Below are 23,495 nucleotides of genomic sequence, written 5' to 3'. Positions count from 1 at the left end.
ACCACCACCATCACCTCCATCATCATCACCACTACACCTGTGATCATAACGAGATGGTGGTGGTGGTGGTGGTGTTACGGAGTGGAGGTGAAGGAAATTTGAGTTATACAGCACTGCAAGGTCACCTCCTCCTCCTCCTCCTTCTCTTCGCCACGTGGTTATGAGGTCAAAGAAATGATGAAGATGATAAGAGAGAGAGAGAGAGAGAGAGAGAGAGAGAGAGAGAGAGAGAGAGAGAGAGAGAGAGAGAGAGTGCATGTGTGTGTGTGTGTGTGTGTGTGTGTGTGTGTGTTAGTAGTGCGTCATGCAGCTTAAAGACGATCGTAGCTTCGTGTGTGTGTGTGTGTGTGTGTGTGTGTGTGTGTGTGTGTGTCGATCAATGTCAGTCATTCATTTTTATTTCATTTATTTTCTTATTTCTATTTTATCTTATTTATTTTATTTAGTCAGTCAGTCAGTCAGGGCAGCCTTCGTATGTGTGTGTGTGTGTGTGTGTGTGTGTGTGTAGTGGAGGCGTAGTAGCATTAGTGGTGGTGGAGGTGGAGGTGGTGGTGGTGGTGGAGGTTGTGACGTAACTAAGTGGGCGCTTCCTCCACATCTGATGGCCGATTGAAGACCCATTGGTGCAGTCCCTCCCTCTATCTCTCTCTCTCTCTCTCTATCTATCTCTTCCCTTCTAATACTTTCACTTTCTACCTCTCTTTCTATCTATCTATCTCTTCCTTTTTAATACTTTCCCTTTCCACCTTTATTTTTCCTATGTCCATTTCCCCTTCCATTCTCTATCTCTCACCGTCTTCCTCTCTCTATCTTTATTTTCTTTTCCCTTCTGTTCATCTCCCTTCTATCTTTTTCCTTTCTTCCTCTTCTTTATCCTCTGTTTCTCTCTTATATCCCTTCCCCTTCCTCTTCCCGTGCTTTTCTTCCTCTTCTCTCTCCCTCTCCCTCTCTCTCTACCTTTGTCTTCCCTTCTCTTTCTCTCCTTTCTATCATCTCCCTTTCCTCTCCCTGCCTCCCTACCTTGTATTTCCCCTTCCATTCTTATTCCTATCTTTTATTTTCAGTTTCCTCTCCCTCTATTCCCCTCTCTCCCTCTCCCTTCTATCTTTTTCCTCTCCCTCTCATATAACCTTCGCATTTCCTCCCTCCCAACACACACACACACACACACACACACACACACACAAGCAAACAACACAGACGCTATCACGACTTTTGTTTACCGATTCTTATTTATCTGGCTTCCGAGAGGACGTGACGAGAAGAGGAAGAGGAAGAAGAGGAGGAGGAGGCGGCGGCATATCTGAGAAGGGATTTGGGTTAGGGAAGGATAGATAGGTTGGAGAGAGAGAGAGAGAGAATAACTATGACATGGAAAGAACATAAGAACATCAGAACATAAGAACGTAAGTAGACACATAACATCACTAACATCAGGGAGAGGGAGAAGACGTTAGGAAAGGCCCTTGTTATGTTATGATGATGATGATGTGGAGTGAGAGAAGGAAGAGAGGGAGGTGGAAGAGAAGGTGCCAGGTGGACGCTGACGAAAGTGGAGAAAGGGGAGAGAGAAAGTTAAAAAGTTAGTGAGGTGAGGGAAGGAGAGAAGGAGAAAAAGGAGAGAGGAGAGGAGAGGAAAGGAATTGGGAGGAAGGAAGGGGTTGGGTGACTCACTTTGGGGAGGAAAAGGAAAGGGAATTAAAATGAGAAAGAGGAGGAAGAATATGAATGAATGATTGACAGAAGGCAAGGAAGAATAAAGGGAAAAAAAGGAAGAAAAAAGGAAGGCATGGAAGAGTGAAGAAATAGAAGATGAACTAGGAGGAAACGAAGGAAGGAATGAGAGAAGAGGAAGAAGAGGGAGAGAAAAGGGAAGGGAGTACAAGGGAAAGGTGACATATGGTGGGGGAGAGGAAGGGAAAAAAAGGGGAAGAGGAGGAGGAGTTAAAATTGGATGGTGGGAAGGTGACGGGTGATTCTGGCGCCCCTGTCCAGTAATTGTTAGAGAGAGAGAGAGAGAGAGAGAGAGAGAGAGAGAGAGAGAGAGAGAGAGGTAAGTATTTTTTTAGTATAGTAAGCAAAGTATAGAAGATCGAACCCCTTGTACTCCTCCTCCTCCTCTTCCTCTTCCTTGGACTGCACTGGGCTGGGCGTTGGCTTCTGCAATGTCTGGAAGAAGAGGAGGAGGAGAAGAGGAAGTAGGAAGGAAAAGATGGATGGTAGGATTTGTTGATGAATGATGGACAGGAGGAGGAGGACGGAGGGGGAGGAAGAATGGCATTGGAGGAGGGGGAGGCATGAAGCTCTGGGGATAACAACGAAGAAGGAAGAAGAGGAAGACGAGAAGAGAAGGAAGGAAGGAAGGAAGGAGAGAGGGAGGGGGATTAAAAAGTATTGAAGGAGTGGCGTAGCAGTTATATGAGGAAGGGAAGGGAAGGGTTACAATAGAAATGGATAGGAGAGAAGGAAGGGAAGGAAAGGAGGGAGGAAGGGAAGGGTTACAAAAGAGATGGGAAAGGAGAGAAGGAAGGGAAGGAAAGGAGGGAGGTAGAGAGGAAGGGAGGAAGGGTTACAATAGAGATGGAAATGAGAGAAGGAAGGGAAGGAGGAAGGGTTACAATAGAGATGGAAAAGGAGAGGAGGGGAAGGAAAGGAGGGAGGTAGGAAGGGAAGGGAAGGATTACAATAGACGTGGGACAGTGGAAAGAAGGGAAGGAAGTGGCTAGTAACGATTTAATTGTGAAGGAGGAAGAGGAAGAGTAGAAGGAAGGAGGGAGATTTAGGGGTCTTGGGAAAGGAATAAAGAAGGAAAGGGATAAAGGAAATGGAAAAATGATTGATGGAAGACATACGAAGGAAGGAAGGAAGTCAAAGAAGAACAGAGGATATAAAGCAATAAAGAATGGAATAAGGGAAACGAGAAGAAAGGAAGGAAAGAAGGAAGCTAAGAACAGAACAGAAAGGAGAAACCAGAGGAAGAAGGAAACGAAGGAAAGATGAAGGAGAGGAAAGAATGCATGAGGGAAGGAAAGGAAGGTCAGACGAAACATGAACAATGAAATGAATGAAAAAAAAGAAAACAACAAAACAATCAAAACACACCAGAATGAAAGACGAGAGGAAAACACAGCATGGACCAGAGAGAGAGGGAGAGAGGGAGTGCAGCGTTGCTCTTCTGCTGTGCGCTAAAACCCAACCCGCGCGCGCTAACCGCCACCCTCTCTCTCTCTCTCTCTCGCCGCCGCCGCCACACCCGCCTTGCACACACACACACGCACACACACATACCACGAGGAGGAGGGAGTAGTAGTAGTAGTAGTGTGTAGATGGTGGTGATTGTGGCGGAGGTGGATGCTGTGGTGTTGGTGATGGTGGTGGGAGTCTATTCTACACCTCTCTCTCTCTCTCTCTCTCTCTCTCTCTCTCTCTCCCTCCGCGGCGGGCGATTCGTATGTAAATGTCTGTGCGTTAATATCCGTCCCGCCGTGTGTGCGTGTGTATGTGTGTGTGTAGACGAGAGAGAGAGAGAGAGAGAGAGAGAGAGAGAGAGAGAGAGAGAGAGGAAGGGGGGTTAGCGCATGTGCCAAAGCGTCTGTTTAAGTCAGTCTGGGCGTTCTTGCTTGCTTGCTTCCCGCCCTCCTTGCTTGGTCATCTTGCTTGCTAACGGCTTCTCTCTACTCTTACTTATCGCAGACTTCTTCCTCTTCCCTTCTTTTCTTTCGTATCTGGGTTCGTTTTCCTGTTTTCTATCCTTGCTTGTTATCTTGCTCGCTAACGGCCTCTCTCTACACTCTTACTTAACCTTCCCTCCTCCTCTTCCTCATCCTCTTCTTCTTTCCTTCTTTCTCGCATCTGGGTTCGTTTTCTTGTTTTCTTTCTTGATTATCTTGCTTGCTTAACGGCCTCTGTATACTCTTACTTAATCTTACTTCACGCTGGCTTCCCTCCTCCTCTTCCTCTTCTTTCTCCCTCTCACTATTTCTCTCGTCTTCTTCCTCCTCCTCCTCTCCCTATGTTTTGGTGGGTTCAACTTGAATCTAAAGTGGCTTCACTCTGGTGGTGGTAGTAGTAGTAGTAGTAGTAGTAGTAGTAGTAGTAGTAGTGGTGGTGGTGGTGATATCTTAAATAGGAAATTACCTCGCTTCCTGAAGAGATAAGTGCATCCTGTCAGTTCTAACATACAGTTCTAAAATCTGGCATTGTTTCGAAAGATTTAAGAGAGAAGGAAAGCATAAAAAGAGAAATGGAAGTAGGTATAGAAAGAAAACGTTAATAACAAAATGAAAGGTGCAGACAGAAAAGATAGACTCGTTTTTTTTACTAAGTTAAGGAGGAAGAAGAGGAGGAAAGAAAGAAACAGCAAAGCGAAGAAAAGAGAAACAGGGAAAAGAGGGAGAGGAGGAAGGAAAGGAGAGGAGAGACGAAGCATAAACAAACAACGAAGTGAATGAGAGTGAGAAGGAAGGAAAACGAGAGAACAAAACACAGGATGGAGTAGAGAGATATGAGAATGGAGAGATAAGAGGAAGGAGGAGAACCAGAAGAAAAAGAAGTTAACAAGAGTCGAAGATACTAAAATAACGATTAAAAATACATGATATACATTTAGGCAGATACTATCAAGCTTAGAACTGTTAACGGACGGACAGTATAGAGTAGTAGTAATAGTAGTAGGTGAAGTTGTAGTGTTAGTAGTAGTAGTAGTAGTAGTAGTTATGGAGTTGGTAGACATTAGGAAACGCCTTTTGAAATAGAAGTAGATGAAATAATGGCAGTAGTAGTAGTAGTAGGTGGTATTGATGGTGGTGTTAGTACTTTTAGAAGTAATATATACAATAGGAAAGGCCTTTTAAATTCTTCAACAGAACTAGTAATTGCTGAAGATTAGTAGTAGTAGTAGTAGTAGTAGGTGATAGTGGTGGTATTAATGGTAGATTAGTAGATATTTTAGTCTTGTTTGTCCATGCAGTGTTGTGTGTGTGTGTGTGTGTGTGTGTGTGAAGGTTGTGGGGCCGTTGCTCTCAATCACCGACTGGTCCATCGCGACCTTGGCTGCCGTGTTGCCGTCGCCTGAGTCCTGTTTTAACCCTGTGTGTGTGTGTGTGTGTGTGTGTGTGTGTGTGTGTGTGTGTGTTGATTATCGTTCTCCTCCTTCCCTTCCTCATGTTTCCGTTCTCTCTCTCTCTCTCTCTCTCTCTCTCTCTCTCTCATGCACACGGTCTTATCTTCAACCCTCCCCCCTCACATCCCTTTCCTTTCTCGTCTTTGTTGGCTTGTCTTGTTATTATTAGCCTTTTTTTTCCTCCGTGTGTGTGTGTGTGTGTGTGTGTGTGTGTGTCCCTCTTTCACCTTTAAACGTCGGCGGCGGCAACCAAACTCGCGGCTACACACACACACACACACACATACATACTAAAGGCGTGGATATTCTCCTCCTCCTCCTCCTCCTCCTATTATTTTCTCTCCCTTCTTTACTCTTTTCCTCTTCCTTTCCCTTTTCATTCCCTCCGCCTCCTCTTTCCATCCTTAACCTGTTGAAGAAATTAAAGGGAAAGAAGGAAGAGGAAGATAGCAAGGGAAGGGAAAGAAGGGAAGTAAGAAATGGAAGGAAGAGGGGAATGAAGGAGGGGAAGAAGGAAAGGAGGGAGGGAAGAAGGAAGGTGAGGATGGTATAGGGAAAGGAAGGGAAAGAATGAGAAAGAAGGAAGGGAAAGATAGTCAAGGGAAGAAAGAAATGGAAGGAAGAGGGGAATGAAGGAGGGGAAGAAGGAAAGAAGGGAGGGAAGAAGGAAAGTGAGGATGGTATAGGGAAAGGAAGGGAAAGAATGAGAAAGAAGGAAGGGAAAGATAGTCAAGGGAAGAAAGAAATGGAAGGAAGAGGGGAATGAAGGAGGGGAAGAAGGAAAGTGAGGATGGTATCGGGAAAGGAAGGGAAAGAATGAGAAAGAAGGAAGGGAAAGATAGTCAAGGGAAGGGAAAGAAATGGAAGGAAGAAAGGAATGAAGGAGAGAAGGAAAGAAGGGAGGGAAGAAGGAAAGTGAGGATGGTATCGGGAAAGGAAGGGAAAGAAGGAAGGGAAAGATAGTCAAGGGAAGAAAGAAATGGAAGGAAGAAGGGAATGAAGGAGGGGAAGAAGGAAAGAAGGGAGAGAAGAAGGAAGGTGAAGATGGTATAGGGAAAATAAAGGAAAGAATGAGAAATATTAAGAGAATACCCATGACTGTGTGTGTGTGTGTGTGTGTGTAAGGGAGTGGCTGGTTATGTGTTGTCCCCTGTTCCCTGGAGGCGTTTCTGTATAGTTTTATATCCCTTTTTACTCTTCCTTTTTTTCCTGTCTTTATTTTTCCATTCACTCGGATTAGTCTCTTTTTCTTTCTTTACTCCATCCCTTCCCTCATTGTGAGTCTTGTTTACAACGTGGCCTTTTTTTGCTTCGTTTTTCCTTCCCTCCTTTTTTTCCTTTTTCCCATTCATGGACGTGCACTTGTTTTTTATTCACCTCTTTTTTCCCCATCTCCCTCTTTTTTTATATATGTTATTCCTTCCCCCTTTTCTCTATTTCCTTCTCTCTCGTTACTCCATAGCCTAGTAAAAAATAGTCTTTCTGTCAACGTTTTCAGTCCAGTAACCTTTTCTTTGTTTATTGTCTTATTCTTACGTTCTAGCATCAATCTTTACTAATAGTCTGTAATGGAGACGAACTTATGAATATGAAAGTAAGACAAGGGAAACGAAGGAACTATTGAAATTACGAAATATGTGAAGTTCGTATTTGAAGAGCTTTACCAAATTCTTCTCTCGCAATCTGGGTAACTATCTGATTCTTCACTTCAGACCTGGCTAACCACCAATCTGTATACGTCTCCTTTCTACCTTATTAATTCCTCAAAACCATAACTGCTTATCTATCTTATCTACCTACCAATTAAATTTTCCCTTGAAGTTTAGATCAGTGGCTCTGGTTCTTACCCTTTTGATCATCCCAGACCCCCATTGGATTGCTATGGTCACACTCCCTTCGCTTGACTGCCGAAATCATCACCAGTCCTATTCAGTATATAATAATACATAATAATTTTCACAGATTCTCATACCCCCAGCTTACATACTTCCCTCGCCCTCTGTCTAGCCTGTCTAAATTTATCTATCCATCTTCATCTCTTCTGCCTGATCTTCCCTAATAATCTGGATATTTTCACTCCCGTATGACGTTCAGCCACCAACTCCGCCAGCAGCCAATAGCTAACCTTTCCCGCTCTTTATCTACCTATCTACCGCTTTTCTACCTATCCTTCCCTCAAAACCTACCGCTATTCTACCAATCCTTCCCTCAGAACCTTCACATTCCCCTCCCGGATGACACTCCACCGCCAACAGCCAATTTTTCTCCCTCTATCTATCGCTTTTCTTCCTATTCCTCCCTCAAAACCTCCACATTCCCCTCCACCACCACTACCACACCTCCACCACACAGCCGACAGCCCGCGCCAAGAGGTCGCCGCCGACGATCGCCGGCGCGTGACGAATCGAACAGAATGGCGGGACCTCCATGGGAATGCGTCTAGACTCGAGGAAAGCTGGCAACGTCCTCCTCCTCCTCCTGGCCCTCCTCCTTGTGCTCCTCCTCCTCCTGGCCCTCCTCCTGGTGCTCCTCCTCCTCCTCCTCACGGCCAGACTGTCAACATTCCTCCTCCCCCGTCCACCGCCAGCGTCATATGCCTCTCGCTGTCTCAAAATTCTTAGGGAGGGACGAGGAGGGAGGAAGAGGGATGGAGGGCGGTGGTTAGGGTGTCTTGTGGTGGCAGTAGATGTGTCCAGATGTGACAGGTGGTGGTGATGGTTGAGGAGGAGGAGGAGGAGGAGGACAATGAGGACCGAGGTTGCGTGGCTGGTTATATAGAGGAGGAGGAGGAGGAGGACTAGAGGAGTACACTGAAGACCGGTCCTGTACAGTTATATGAGAATAGCTTCGGAAATATGCGGAAAATGTTATAATACTCGACTTTGGAAATGATTATAACTACACATTCCTCTGTTTCATCTGTCCATTAATCTGGTTATTCATTTTCGGGGTTAGTTTGTTAATTATTTATAAGGAATTCGTATTTTACATATTTTTTTCTTGTGCTGTTTTCCGTGTCTAGACAATCCTGTTCTAGACATAACTCGTAAATATCAAGGCCTATGTTGTGGTGTTGATGGTGGTGGTGGTATAGGCTTCTGGAAATCATCTATGCTATTAAAACCTTGATTATAACTTATGTGGTGTGTTTGTCTTTTGCGATAGGTGATTGTGTTTGGTATAGATAAGAACATGTATACAAGTATCATCACCACCGTATTAGTAGTGGTGATGAACGATTGTGTGGAAGAGATTGGTGGTGGAGGTGGTGGTGGTGGTGTTTATGTCCATTAGTTGCGTAACCTTCGTGGTGGTGGTGAGGGTGGTGGTGGTATTGGACAGAGGCGGTGTTGCGTTGGTGGGAAAACCTATTGAAGGGAATTGCTGTTGTTGTTGCTTTTGTTGTGGTAGTAGTAGTAGTAGTAGTAGTAGTGGTGGTAGTATAATAGTAGTAGTAGGGTAGTAGTGGTAGTAGATCTCTTCCTTCTCCATATCAAGTTTTGTCAATCAATTTCTTAGTGTATTTATTTATTAGCAATGGTAGTCGCGACGTTTTTCTTTATATTTTCTAAGAGTAAAGGAAAGCAGGCAACTCAAAGGGCCATAAACAAACAAAAAAGAAAGAAAAGGAAGAAAATAAAAGGTCATTAGTGGAAAGTATTCATATTCCAAAGAGTTAAAAAGAAGATGCATTGATTATGTTATGGAGGTGGTGATGGTAGTGGTGGTGATGAGGGTGGTTGTGGTGATGATGGTAGTGGTGGTGATGGTGGGATAAGTCCAGTTGGTGTTGAGGCTGTCGATGTATAGATAGACAGACAGAGACAGACAGACGAACATTCATTCCTTTCAGCTGACGTCAATTTTACATAGATAGATAGATATATAGACAACGTAATATAAAGAAAATACAATAGCCATATGTGAGTGTGTGTGTGTGTGTGTGTGTGTACAGTTGAACTCACTATATTTTAGCCTACGCATATATTTTGAGTGCAAGGAATGTGATACGCCTCTCTCTCTCTCTCTCTCTCTCTCTCTCTCTCTCTCTCTCTCTCTCTCACACACACACACACACACACACATATCGTACCCCCATTTCCCGCGGGCATGTTGTGTGTGTGTGTGTGTGTGTGTGTGTGGCTTGGTCAGCATGCGGGCTATTTTGGGCAAGGGTGATGGTGGTGAGCCTTGACGCACGAGGACTGGTGGTGTAGTAATGGTGGTGGTGGTGGTGTAGTACTGTGTATATAGACGTAGCCAGACTTATGGTAACACACCTCTAATGTAATACTATCAATGGGTGTTGTTAGGCTACTTGTCATATTCTTGATATTGTGCTGTCTGTCTGTGATCTCAACCTCTTCAGCTTTCCCTTCTTCCTTTCCTCTAATTCAAATTCACTCTATATTGCTTGTATATATACGTAGCCAGACTCTTTGTAACACACCTCTAATGTAATACTATCAATGGATGCTGTTTTTTTTTATAGGCTACTTGTCATATTCTTGGTATTGTGCTGTCTGTCATTTCAACCTCTTCAGCCTTCCTTTCTCCCTTTTCTCTCATTCAATTTCACTGTATATTGCTTGTATAGACACGTAACCAGACTCTTAGTAACACACCTCTAATGTAATACTATCAATGGATGCTGTTTTTTTATAAGCTACTTGTCATATTCTTAGTATTTTGCGGTCTGTTTGTGATTTCAACCTCTTCAGCTTTCCCTTCTTCCTTTCCTCTAATTCAAATTCACTCTATATTGCTTGTATATATACGTAGCCAGACTCTTAGTAACACACCTCTAATGTAATACTATCAATGGATGCTGTTTTTTTTAAAGGCTACTTGTCATATTCTTGGTATTGTGCTGTCTGCTTGTGATTTCAACTTTAGCCTTCCTTTCTTCCTTTCCTCTCATTCAGTTTCACTCTATATTGCTTGTATATTGGTATTGTGCTGTCTGCTTGTGATTTCAACTTTAGCCTTCCTTTCTTCCTTTCCTCTCATTCAGTTTCACTCTATATTGCTTCACTAGCGTCAAAACATGTTAGAGATACCTTCTTTTACGGGTCATATATATAATACTGTTTTTTCTTAGTTCCTCCTTTTCTTGTTCTTCTTTTCCTTCCTGTTTTTTATTTTCTTCCTTTTAACCTTTGCTTCTTAATCGCTCATTCCAGCTTTTATTTCTTTCCTCTGTCTAGTGTTAGGTATTCTTAAGACCTCCACCATATGTTCTTTTCCTCTTTATTTTCTTTTTAACTTTCTTTTTCATCATCTCACTCAGTTCACCTTTCTTTTCATCCCTCACTAGTAATATGGATTCTTACCCTTACCACTATTACCTACTAACTTCTTCTTCCTCCTCCTCTTCCCCATCTCCATTTCTTCCATGAGTCATACTCTATACTGCCTTACTGTGTGTGTGTGTGTGTGTGTGTGCTTTTAAACCTCGTATCTTCCTTCCTCTTCTGTCATTCAATCCAACACTACCCCCCTTCTCCTTCCTCCTCTTCCCTCCCTCCGTAGCTCAGGTCCATGAATGAAGCTCCTCCATTCATCGTGTCGGCGGTGTTGGTGGGTGTTGGCGTGAGCGTGGAATAGTATAGTGGCGTGGTGGGCGGATGAGGGCGGTGACGGGGTGGAGTACTCGCTTGGCCAGTCAAGAGAGCCACCCCTGACATCCTACACCTTACTGGCGCTGTTCCTTACTTCCTTCCTGCCTTCCTTGCTTTGCTTCCTTACTGGTGGGTTCAAATACACCACCTTGTCTGCCTGTATGTCAGTCTCTCCGCCTCCCTGTCTGCTGCCTGGTCTTGGTCTCTTGTATTTCTTGCTTTCTTCCTTGCCTCTGCTTTCCTTACTGGTGGGTTCAAATACATCACCCTGTCTGCCTGTATGTCTGTCTCTCCGCCCCCCTGTCTGCTCTCTGGTCTTGTTTTCTTATACATATTTCTTTCTTGTTTTCTTACTTTCTTCCTTACTGGTGGGTTCAAATACACCACCTTGTCTGCCTGTATGTCTGTCTCCGCCTCCCTCTCTGCTGCCAGGTCATGGTTTCTTATATATTTTTCTTGTTTTCTTCCTTGCTTCTGCTTTCCTTACTGGTGGGTTGAACTACACTACCTTGTCTGTCTGTGTGTCTGTCTCCGCCTCGCCTCCCTGTCTGCTGTCTGATCTTGGTTGGTTATATTTCTTTCTTGTTTTCTTCCTTGCTTCTTCTTTCTTTATTGTTGGGTTCAAATACCTCTCCCTCCTTCCCTCTCTTTAGTTGTTTGAAAGCCTCTCTCTTCGCTGTCTGCTCTTCTCTTTTTTTTTTAATGATATTTGGTGCTTTCTTGTCTCCCTGCATATTTCCTTCTTTTCTTAATGGCGGACTCAACTATACTTCATCCTCCATGTCTATGTGTGTATGCCTCTTTCCTCGCTGTCTGCTGTCTGGTTTTGTTTGTTTTTTTACGATATTTCTATCTTGCCGTCTTCATTCCTTCCTTCCTTGCTTCCTTCCTTACGTGGGTTCAGCTACACTTCTCTCTCCGTCTGTCTGTATGTCATTATCTCACTGCCATGTCCACCAGTGTATTTTTTATGGCATTTATTTTCCTTTGCTTCCTTCCTTCCTGCTGAATTAGGATAGCTAGTAGGGAATGGGAACTCAGTGATAATCTTGTATGGAAATAACCTTGGTTCACTCACGCATTCAGGGTAAAACAGCGCTGTAAACATAATAACAATACATACAGGGGAAGGAAACAGTACTTGGAAGAGAGGTTATGACAGGAACGCGGTAATACTACGAGCATATGTCACGCGAGCTACATTTTGAAAAGAGGAAGAATATGCAAGCTACTAAACTAAAGCCAATAACTTCCTTCCCTGCATGTGAGGGAAGGAGAGTATAAGTAACTGTTAGAGAGAGGAACATGGAAAGAAAAGGAAGCCAGCCAGTCAGTCAGCCACCAAGCAAGACAGCGGGCGACCCTCTTTATCATGCGAAGGAAGGAAACAGTATAAATTAAGAGGGAGGGCAAGAGGGAGAAACAGTAGTACGAGTAACACGAAAGAGGAAGTTTGAATACAAGAGCGGGAGGAGGAAGACAGCAAGGCTACAGGGCTCTAACCACAGATCTCTATTATAACACATATATAATAGAGATCAGTGGGCTTTAACTTCCTTGCAAACATAAATGGAAAGAAGGAAATGCAAGTTATGGTTACAAGTTATGGAAGAAACACACACACGGTACTTCTACGAGGCATCACACGACTCCCAAATTTGAATACAAGGAGTGAGGTAGACAAGAGAAGGTAGACAGTCACCCAACAAGACAGTGAGGGGCTATAATTTCCTTGCTAACTTAAAGAGGGAAGGAAAGAGTACAAGTTAAGCGAGCAGGCCATGAAAGACACACGTTAGGTAGTTCTACGAGGCATCACACGACTCCCAACTCTGAATACAAGGAGTGAGGTAGACAAGAGAAGGTAGACAGTCACCCAACAAGACAGTGAGGGGCTATAATTTCCTTGCTAACTTAAAGAGGAAGGAGAGAGTACAAGTTAAGCGAGCAGGCCATGAAAGACACACGTTAGGTAGTTCTACGAGGCATCACACGACTCCCAACTCTGAATACAAGGAGTGAGGTAGACAAGAGAAGGTAGACAGTCACCCAGCAAGACAGCGAGGCCATAACTTCCTTGCTTACATAAAGAGGGAAGGAAAGAGTACAAGTTAAGCGAGCAGGCCATGAAAGACACATGATAGGTAGTTCTACGAGGCATCACGCGACTCATGTTTGAATAGAGGAGAAAGGCCAGAAAAGGAACATCGTATACAGCTCTAACTTCCTTGTAAACATAAAGAGGAAGAGTACAAGTTGGGCGAGCAGGCCATGGAAGACACACGATAGGTAGTTCTACGAGGCATCACGCGACTCGTGTTTGAATACAGAGAAGGAGGAGGGAGGAAGGGAAGAGGGGGAGGAGGAGGAGGAGGAAGCCTAGCCCAGCCGCCTCCAGACACGGTAGGCTGCGGTTACATCACCACCACGTACCTACCAACCTCCCTCCCCCAGTCCCTCACCACCACCACCACCAAACTGCGCACCATCCCTATATACGGCGTTGTTGAATACCACGATACCTTCACCAACCACTAAACGCCTTGAGACCAACTTAGTTACCCACATAACCCAAACTAACGGCGTAGAAGAGAAACACGGAGAAGAGAAATGAAGTTGAAGTAGCAGAGGAGGAGGAGTAGGCGGGCGCTCTCAGGCAGACATGCGCAGACCCCGATATGTTTTAGTCCACTGGCTGGCTGGCTGGCTGGCTGAGTGACTGGCTGGCCATTTTGTGCGCCATGCCCTGGGACAACGTGGGTTAGATTGGGACAGGAGGAGCAGGAAGGAAGGAAGGAGGGGAATGCCAGCTCTTGAAGTGAAAGTTCTAGTGGAGGAAGGAAAAAAGGGAGAGCTGAATGAGAGAAAGAAAAGAGATGCAAGGAGGAGGAGACATGGTAGGGAGAACAGGGAGATGGTAGAAGAGAGAGAGAGGTAGGAGTAACAGGGAGGAAAGGGAGAGAAGAGAGATAGAGGGAGAAATTGTATTAGTAGTGTCCATAATCTGAGTTTAATGTCTAAGAATATTGACTTAAACTCACCATAACCCAAACAGGCAACCCCCAGACAGACTCAACATACCCCAACGTAATACACAAAAAAGACCACAGACGTTACAAGCAAGCACTATAAGCCTTTGTCAACATTTATAAAGTACTACATTTATGCATCCACGTGTATAACAGTAAAGCCTTAGATTAGATAGAGAGGGAGAGGAAGGATGCAGGAAGACAGGCTGGGACTAATCACATTTCTACGCAATACATTGACGTAGAAGGAAGACTTAGAACGTAACTTTATGATGGACTATTTAGCAGTTCTTGGGTACGCATAAACCACTATATACACCCGTCCACGTGTTATAGTAAGCCTTGAAACCCATAATAAAGCGGCGTCTGGCAGTGTAGGAGGAAGAGGAGGAGGGAGGAGGAGGAGGACTAGGCAGACACATTCCCAACGCAATTCATAAACGTCAAAGGAAAAGGAGGAGAGTTGATGTAGATGCAGAAACTCTTATTCCCATCCATCCACGTGTTATAGTAAAGCCTTGAGAGCCTAAATAAAGCGATGTCTGGCAGCAAGAGAGGGAGTAGAAGGAGGGACAAGCCAGAGACATTTCCCAACGCATTACATAAACGTAGAAGGAAGAGAAGGAAGAGGAGGAGAGTTGATGTAGATGCAGAAACACTCATTCCCATCCATCCACGTGTTATAGTAAAGCCTTGAGAGCCTAAATAAAGCAACGTCTGGCAGCGAGAGGGAGTAGGAGGAGGGACAAGCCAGAGACATTTCCCAACGCATTACATAAACGTAGAAGGAAGAGAAGGAAGAGGAGTTAATGTAGAGGCAGAAACCATTATATCCACCCATCCACGTGTTATAGTAAAGCCTTGGAAGCCTAAAGAAAGCGACGTCTGGCAGTATGAGAGGAGGAGGAGGAGGAGGAAGGGGAATACACGTTGCGTAGTTGTGTTTGTGGGTCACTAACATTGATCTGTTGTGGCGGCGCCTTGAGAACACTCTCGTGCACCTGGCAGCCACGTGTGTGTGTGTGTGTGTGTGTGTGTGTGTGTGTGTGAGAGAGAGAGAGAGAGAGAGAGAGAGAGAGAGAGAGAGAGAGAATTTCAACTTTAATCCACATACGGTATCTACAGTTATGAAAAAGGACATCAACTCAGTTTTTACATAATATAACTTACAGTACGGCCTATATACAGAGAGAGAGAGAGAGAGAGAGAGAGAGAGAGAGAGAGAGAGAGAGAGAGAGAGAGAGGGGGGGGGGGGGACACATATACAAACACACTTAAAAATACTATCACACACATTTTAACCTATATGCGTAGTAACTTAATACAGGTATCCCCAGCTATTCCTTCTATATAAATCCCTATGTTAGAACACTGTATGGCCTATATTGGCGTGTACCATAGTGTATATATTGATATTTAAAGGTATAGTAGCGGTAGGCCTATGGAGCTGACCTAGGCCTACTTCTGCAAGCTTTAGACTATTACGTTGTTCCTTTTAGGTATTCAAAGTTAGTGTATTTTTGTTTTTATTTTCTTTGTATCGTTTTTTTTTTCTTGCCCACCTAAAGTTAACGTCTATTGTATTTTCTTTTATTTATTGTTTTTTTCTTTTTCTATTCTCGTCGTGTTCCTCCTATTTCGTCATCTTCCTCCATCTTTCTGTTCCTCCTTCCTTCATTCTTCTTCATTGTCCTTCGTTCTCCGTCTCCTACATCATCCTTCTCCTTTCTCCTCCTCCTCCTCCTCCTTTCTTCATTCCTGACCTACCATCCACTCCCTGCCCTGCCCTGTGGTTCTGTATTCTCCTCCTCCTTTCTCCATTCCTGACCTACCATCCACTCCCTGCCCTGCCCTGTGATTCTGTATTCTCCTCCTCCTTTCTTCATTCCTGACCTACCATCCACTCCCTGCCCTGCCCTGTGGTTCTGTATTCTCCTCCTCCTTTCTTCATTCCTGACCTACCATCCACTCCCTGCCCTGCCCTGTGATTCTGTATTCTCCTCCTCCTTTCTTCATTCCTGACCTACCATCCACTCCCTGCCCTGCCCTGTGGTTCTGTATTCTCCTCCTCCTTTCTTCATTCCTGACCTACCATCCACTCCCTGCCCTGCCCTGTGATTCTGTATTCTCCACCTCCTCCTTTCTTCATTCCTGACCTACCGTCCACTCCCTGCCCTGCCCTGTGGTTCTGTATTCTCCTCTTCCTTTCTTCAGTCCTGACGTACCATCCACTCCCTGCCCTGCCCTGTGGTTCTGTATTCTCCTCCTCCTTTCTTCAGTCCTGACGTACCATCCACTCCCTGCCCTGCCCTGTGGTTCTGTATTCTCCTCCTCCTTTCTTCATTCCTGACCTACCATCCACTCCCTGCCCTGCCCCGTCTTTCTGTATTCTCCTCCTACCATCCACTCCCTGCCCTGCCCTGTGGTTCTGTATTCTCCTCCTCCTCCTCCTCTTCCTTTCTTCATTCCTGACCTACCATCCACTCCCTGCCCTGCCCTGTGATTCTGTATTCTCCACCTCCTCCTTTCTTCAGTCCTGACCTACCATCCACTCCCTGCCCTGCCCTGTGATTCTGTATTCTCCACCTCCTCCTTTCTTCATTCCTGACCTACCGTCCACTCCCTGCCCTGCCCTGTGGTTCTGTATTCTCCTCTTCCTTTCTTCATTCCTGACCTACCATCCACTCCCTGCCCTGCCCTGTGGTTCTGTATAGCCCGTTATCATATTAGTATTCACCTTATTATCCTTTATTAGTATTCATATTAACACTCATGACAGTCACTGCGTAATTGAAGAAGTGCTAGCTTGTATTCTCTCGGAAGGAACGTTTGGGGGAGGGGAACGTTTGATGGAAGGGAACGTTTGGCTTTGAGTGTTTTTGAAAAGGGTGAAGAAATAGGGTGATATCTAAGACTGTATGGGGTGAGGGGTGCTTATGGTGGTATGGGGTGATAGGGGAAGGGTGTGGAAAGAGGTGGGGAGGAGGGGAACACGTCTGGGTTGGGTCACCTCAAACAAACGACCAACCACCACTGTGCATGTTTCGCGGATAAATCTACGTGTTGCAAATGATTTAACTCTCCGCTGTGTATATTTAAGTGTTACCTGATACATCCGTAGACTGTGGAAGGGTCAGCAGTACATTACATTTGTTTTTCCTTGTGTCTTAACTTTGCGATCTTTCCCAAATCCATTCTATGGGACTAAAACATCATATACAACCTTGCTATTTTAAAGGTATCGATAGGAAATTAATTCAGAGGCCAAAAGCAGGATTATACAGAAGAGTATATTTATTTTTTCTTTGTTTCTTTACCTTCCACTCCCTTTCCAATCCCTTCTGAGTGCCAATACAACATTTCTGATCCCTATAACCTTACTATTTCAAAAAGTATCGAAGGCTAAAACAGGATAATGCAGAACAGGATAGTCATTTCTCTTGATTTCTTTACCTTCTACTCCTTCCCCAAAACCTTCTAAGTCCAATACAACATTTCTAATCTCTATAACCTTACCATTTCAAAAATATCGATAGGAAGTGAATTCAAAGGCCAAATTCAGGATAATACACTACAGTAAGGCTATTTTTCTTTATTTCCTTACCTTCCACTCCTTCCCCAATCCCTTCTGAGAGCCAATACAACATTTCTGATCTCTATAACCTTTCCATTTCTAAAAGTATCGATAGGAAGTGAATTCAATGGCCAGAATCAAGAGACACCAGTAATGGAAATCAAGTAGTTAGGTCTAGACACAGAAATTCTAATAGCTCTTCTGTGTGTTTATGACCATCACAGCATATGCCCATAATGATGATAATAGGAAGTGATTAAAAAGATAAGAAGAAAGCATTAAAAAAACTATATGGCAATGAGTATAACACTTAAATATATTGTAGACTAGAATCTCACATACACACACAAGTAGACTAGAATCACACATCCACACACACATACACACAAGTAAATGAGAATCACACATACACACATACACTTAACATACTGTACACACACGAGTAGACTAGAATCACACATACATACACACGCAAGTAGACTAGAATCACACATACATACACACACAAGTAGACTATAGACTCACACATACTACATACACACACAAGTAGACTAGAATCACACATACACACATAAACACACAAGTAGACTAGAATCTCACACACACACACACACACACACACACACACACACACACACACATGAAAGTTATAATAAATAGATAAAGATGAAGAGTAAAAAGAAATAACATTGAGGAATCATAAGAAGCTAGAACTCAGTTACCTTTTGGTCTCGAAGCTGCCCTGGTAACACACACACACACAAACACCAAGCAAGAAATAAACAGCATACACAAGCACATACAGGCATAGAGGGACACTTTAATGACCCAAGATGCATTCTAGGTCCCCTCTCCCAATCTGCCCTGGTAACACACACACACACACACTCAAACGTGAAGCTGTCCGTTGCGATTGGCACAGCTTTGCCTCTCACTGATAGCCCGGTAACATATAGTCCCAGATCTTTCTCTCCCTCTGTGGTGGATAGTGGAGTGTTTCCCATGTGCTATTGGTATGCTGGATATCCCCTCCCAAGGTGCATGACTTTTCATTTTTCTTCATTGAATTGTAGCAGCCACTTTTTGTTCCATTCCTGTAGCTTGGTGATGTCTTCTTGTAGGAAATCCGAAGTCAAGGGGTTAAATCTGTGTGGCAGAATTATGGTATATGTAAGCACAGACAGAGAGAGACAGACACTTTTATAACCCAAGGTAGCATTCTAGGGTCTCACTGGCCTTGAAAACCCATTCTGACACTCATGTTTGTGATGCCCTAAGCCCTGACATGTCCCTGGGTGTGATACATCATTTTGGAAGCTCATTGTGGGAGGATCAACAAATCACCTCAGCCAGACAGAAGATGGTAGAGGAAGGGGATTGAATACTGTTGGGGTGGAATGCATTAGTAGTGTTATTATTGGCAGGTTAACGAGTATAGTTATACCTGGACCCATTCATAATCACCCAGCCAGAAGATGGTGGTAGAGGGAAGGGATTGAATACTCTTGGTGGAATTGATTATATATTTGTTTTATTAATAGCTGGTTAAGGCATAAGGATTCATAGATTTTTTTTTACAGTAAAGGAAGCAGAGAGAGAGAGAGAGAGAGAGAGAGAGAGAGAGAGAGAGAGAGAGTCCACTAATCACTGCCTCTATAAAAGAATGTATATGTAAATATGAAAAAATGATTAATTAATAGATTTTTTTTTTGCATTTACATGGTTTTCAAAATGTTCCTTTTCCTCGTTTTGCTTTCTCCTCTTGTATTTGTCTTTCCTTTCAAGTATATATATTATTTTTTTCATTTACTCAGCTTTCATAATATTCCTTTTTCCTAGCACTGCTCTCTCCTCTCTCTTTTCTTTTCTTCTAGATTAGTAGAATATATATATTTTTTTCATGTACTCCTCTTCCTCCTCTCTCTCATCCCTACCTCGCTTTCTCCTTCTCCCCTTAACCTAACCAACCTAACCAACCTAACCTAACCAAACCAAACCAAACCTAACCAACCTAACCTAACCAACTTAACCTAACCGAACCTAACCTAACCTAACCAACCTAACCTAACTTAACCAACCTAACCTAACCAAACCAAACCTAACCAACCTAACCTAACCAACCTAACCTAACCTAACCAACTTAACCTAACCTAACCTAACCAACCTAACCTAACCTAACCTAACCTAACCTAACCTTTTTCCTTCTTTCTCATCCTTACTTCACCACCTCCTCCTCCTCCTTTTTCACCTTCACCTTGCCCTCTTCTTCCTCCACTGCTTGTCCTTCCTTCCTTCCTTCTTACTTGGTTTTCAATATATTCCTAGGGGGCTTTGTGGTGCAGTGGTTAGCACATTCAGCTCACAACCGAGAGAGCCTGGGTTCGATTCCCGGGCGGAGTGGAAAAATTTGGGCGTTTTTTCCGACACCCTACGCCCCTGTCCACCCAGCAGTGAATGGGTACCAGGTATTAATCGGGGGTTGTGTCTCGTCTCCTGGGATCTGTTCCCTTCTCTCATTCCTTCCCCCTCCTGTCTCTCTTCGGCATATGACCAGAGATGTTGCGCCGACTAAACGAAACTTTCCAACTTTTTCAATACATTCCTCTCGTCTAACATTGCTCTCTCCTCTTCCACTTCCAGACGATGAAGAAGAAGTTTTTCGTGCTCCGCAAGGACACCGGACCCAACCACCCGGCGCGCCTTGAGTATTACGACAGTGAGAAGAAGTTCTTAGCAGGAATTCCACCAAAAAAGTGAGTCCTGGCCCCTGCTGTAGTGTTCTTTGTGGTAGTATCAAGACACCTGAAGTTGACCCTCTCTTCTGGACACTCAGTATTTTTTTTAATTGTTTACATGAGCACCAATTAGCAGACTTATTTTTATTTATTTATTTATTTTTTGTCCTTGAACTCTAAGAAACACGAGAACGCATTTTATCTCTTTTTTTGGCCTTAAGAAATCAATTTTAATCCACTCTCTTTTGGCCACTCTTTACTTCTGTCTATTATGGGAGCGGTGAGTAGCGGACTCTTTTTTCTCTATACTCTTTTTGTTGCCCTTGAGCCGTCTCCTTTGTTATAAAAAAGAAAATTACGTGAGAGCCGCTCGGTAGTAGCATCTTAGAGTGCCGACCCAAGCCAGGCTCTCGGGTAATAAACTAGAGATTGCGGGCCACAGATAAGCTTCCCGCCCTCCCTGCAATTCTCGGATGACTAGTGGAGTGGCGTATCAGTGTCTTCTTAAATTATAATTATCTCCTACGACTTGAAAGATAATGTTATCTCGGATTTCGTGATAGTTACGTGGAGATACAATGAGTGTGTGTGAGTGTGTGTGTGTGCTCAGTATACTTACACACATGCACTAACTCACACAGGTAAATAGATAAATAAGAATATATCGGTAAATAGACAGAGAGCATGCTGTATAATATGATACTTTTGAGGGCATAACCAGTCGCAAAACCTCCACCACTTTTTCTCCTCTTTTTCCAGGCCTATTATTCTAAGTACGTGTTTTAGCATTAACCGCAAGATGGACCCCAAGCACAGTCACGTCATCGCGCTCTACACCAACAACGACTCCCTCAGCGTGGCGGCGGAGACCGAGACAGAGATGAACGAGTGGCTGGGGTTCCTCAACGGCCACATGAACAAGGCTGTGAGCGGCTCGGAAGGCCAGTCAAGGAAGGTGTATGGTAAGTGTGCAGTGCCGGAAAGGTGTGTCATTCTAGTTGAACAAAGAGATAATGAAAGAATAAGAGGTCAAAGAAAGGTATGTGAAAAGTGTGTATGATTGAAAAGGTGTGTCATTAGTCTAACACAGAGACAAGGGAAAGAGGAAAAGGTCGTGAGTATACAGGATAAGGAAAAGGCAAGAGGTCATGAGGATACAGGATAAGGAAAAGGGAAGAGGTCATGTACAGGATAAGGAAAAGGCAACAGGTCATGAATATACAGGATAAGAAAAAGGCAACAGGTCATGAGTATGCAATTTAAGGAAAAGGCAAGCCATGGAAGCCATATGGTAAGGTGGCTGTAGTAAGTGGACTTCATGCCCAAGATAAAAATAGATAGAGAGGAGAACATCACTTAGTACATACAGCTCGGTATATACAAAGGGAAGATTAGGAGTCAATTTAAATATAACTTCGTAATTACAAGAAGAGAGATGCAGGTTAGATACGGAGACGCAACAACACCAGATTAACTTAACTACGACAAGTACGCAAATACAGTTCGGTAAATACAAAGGGAAGGATTAGGAGTGTCAATTTAGATACAAGTACGTAAATACACACACACACGGCACTTGAAGGTAAATATGACAAAGTAATTACAAGGGAAGAGATGTAGGTTGTCAATCAGTGGTCAGGAATTTGAGGTAAGGGGAAAGATAACACACTCTTGACCTTGCTAATTGGGGTGACCTTGGCTGCTTATTGTCATGGGTACCTTTTATTATACATTATACATACTGACTGGCAAGAGTGACGTGCCATGTTGATGTATTGTTAGTATGGGCATTGTCTTTCAAGGGATGAGAAGATAAACCTGTGCAATTGAAAATGATATGCCCTGTTATAACTAGTATGTGTGTGTAGTTTTGTTTTAGGCTGTAGGTCCCGAGTTCGCATTGGGGGCTTCGTGGTGCAGTGGTTAGCACATTCGGCTCACAACTGAGAGAGCCTGGGTTCGATTCCCGGGCAGAGTGGAAAAATTTGGGCGGCTTTTTCCAATACCCTACGCCCCTGTCCACCCAGCAGTGAATGGGTACCAGGTATTAATTGGGGGTTGTGTCCCGTCTCCTGGGATCTGTTCACTTCTATAATTCCTTCCCCTTCTGTCTCTCTCCGGCATATGACCACAGATGTTGTGGTGACTAAACGAAACTTTCCAACATTCCGAGTTTGTACTGTATAATATTATTTTGGTTTTGGTAATAGATTAACTTGTCTTGAATTTCTCTCGTGTCTGTGAAGTCAAGTGGATCATCGTGCAGTTCATTTCTTTATCTATTTTCTTCGCTTATGACACCGGTAGGCTCTTTGGGTGGGTTCTCGTGGTTGGCCCAAGTTCGTTATGGCACAGGCAGTTGTTTATAGTGGCACCATCTTGCTTGCCTATAGTTGGTTTACAGGTTTACACAGTTTACAGTTACGGTTTGCACTCACTCTTTATTCCTCTATAGTCGTACCACCTTGCTTATTGGGTTTACGGGGTCTTACAGTTTACAGTTACGGTTTGCACTCAGTTTTTTTTCCTCGACAGAGCATGTGTGGTTGGTTGCCGTGCAGCCGCGAAGCCTCGGAAGCAGCAAGGGTCTGACTGGGGAGCATCACATCTGCCTCACCTACAAGTCCATCGCGCTGGTCAGGGTCGGGGACTGTTCCAAGAAGATCGAGTTCCCGGTAAGTGGTTGTCAGCTCGTGCGTCTTGGTGTGGGGAAATGTCTCTCACTATTGCTTGAGAGTGGTTCTGCCTTTGGTTCTGTATTGGGGGAGTCTGCAGTGAGATCAACTTCTTTTTCTTCTTCTTCATCCCTTACAGAGTGTTTGGCTGAAAATTTTTGAATATCATCATTATAACTTGGAGTGTTTCTTCCTTTTCTTCCCTTCTTTTAGTCCTTGCCAAGTGTTCAGTTGAAGTTTTTGTAGATATTTTTTTAGTTCGTGCTGTTATACCTGTGTCTAAAATTTCTCTTGTTTGTCCTCAGCTGAACTGCATCCGGCGCTGCGGCCACACGGGGTCGTTCTTCTTCCTGGGTCTGGGTCGGTCGGCCGTCACTGGTGCGGGGGACATCTGGATGCACACCGAGGATGCTGTCATAGCGGAAAACATGCACAGTATCATCAGGAAGTGAGTCATGGATGATAGAACACTGATCTTCACACTACTAACAGAAAGACCAATTGATACCTTGAATTCCCATTTTATTTGGAACCGAATGTGATTAGTTTGATAGAGTACTCAGACAATAGAACGCTGATTGTCACATTACTAACAGAAAGACCAATTGATACCTTGAGTTCCCATTTTATCTTGAACCAAGTGTGATTAGTTTCTTAGAGTACGGAGACAATGCAGTTCATCTTTATTAGGAGTGTTAGTTTTAATATGACTTGGTAAACACACACACACACACACACA

At 43.9% G+C, this 23,495-nt stretch overlaps 1 protein-coding gene across 28 annotated transcripts in view; it reads left to right on the top strand.

The window, feature by feature from the left end:
* The window catches only part of LOC126999702 (insulin receptor substrate 2-like), an 89,500-nt gene that overhangs the window by 37,357 nt on the left and 28,648 nt on the right, over nt 1-23,495 (top strand). For all 28 annotated transcript variants that reach the window (XR_007753509.1, XR_007753505.1, XR_007753513.1 and 25 more), the window contains 4 exons: nt 19,987-20,099; nt 20,841-21,043; nt 22,617-22,756; nt 23,062-23,204. Coding sequence is in view for 6 of the 28 variants with exons in the window: in XM_050862462.1 (XP_050718419.1) it covers nt 19,987-20,099; nt 20,841-21,043; nt 22,617-22,756; nt 23,062-23,204 (599 nt within the window). In the remaining 22 variants the exon portion in view is untranslated. The remainder of the gene's footprint in view (nt 1-19,986; nt 20,100-20,840; nt 21,044-22,616; nt 22,757-23,061; nt 23,205-23,495) is intronic.

This window comes from Eriocheir sinensis, chromosome 17 (genome assembly GCF_024679095.1).
Source record: "Eriocheir sinensis breed Jianghai 21 chromosome 17, ASM2467909v1, whole genome shotgun sequence".
Classification (NCBI taxonomy): Eukaryota; Metazoa; Arthropoda; class Malacostraca; order Decapoda; family Varunidae; genus Eriocheir; species Eriocheir sinensis.
This window is presented reverse-complemented; position numbering and strand designations above follow the sequence as displayed.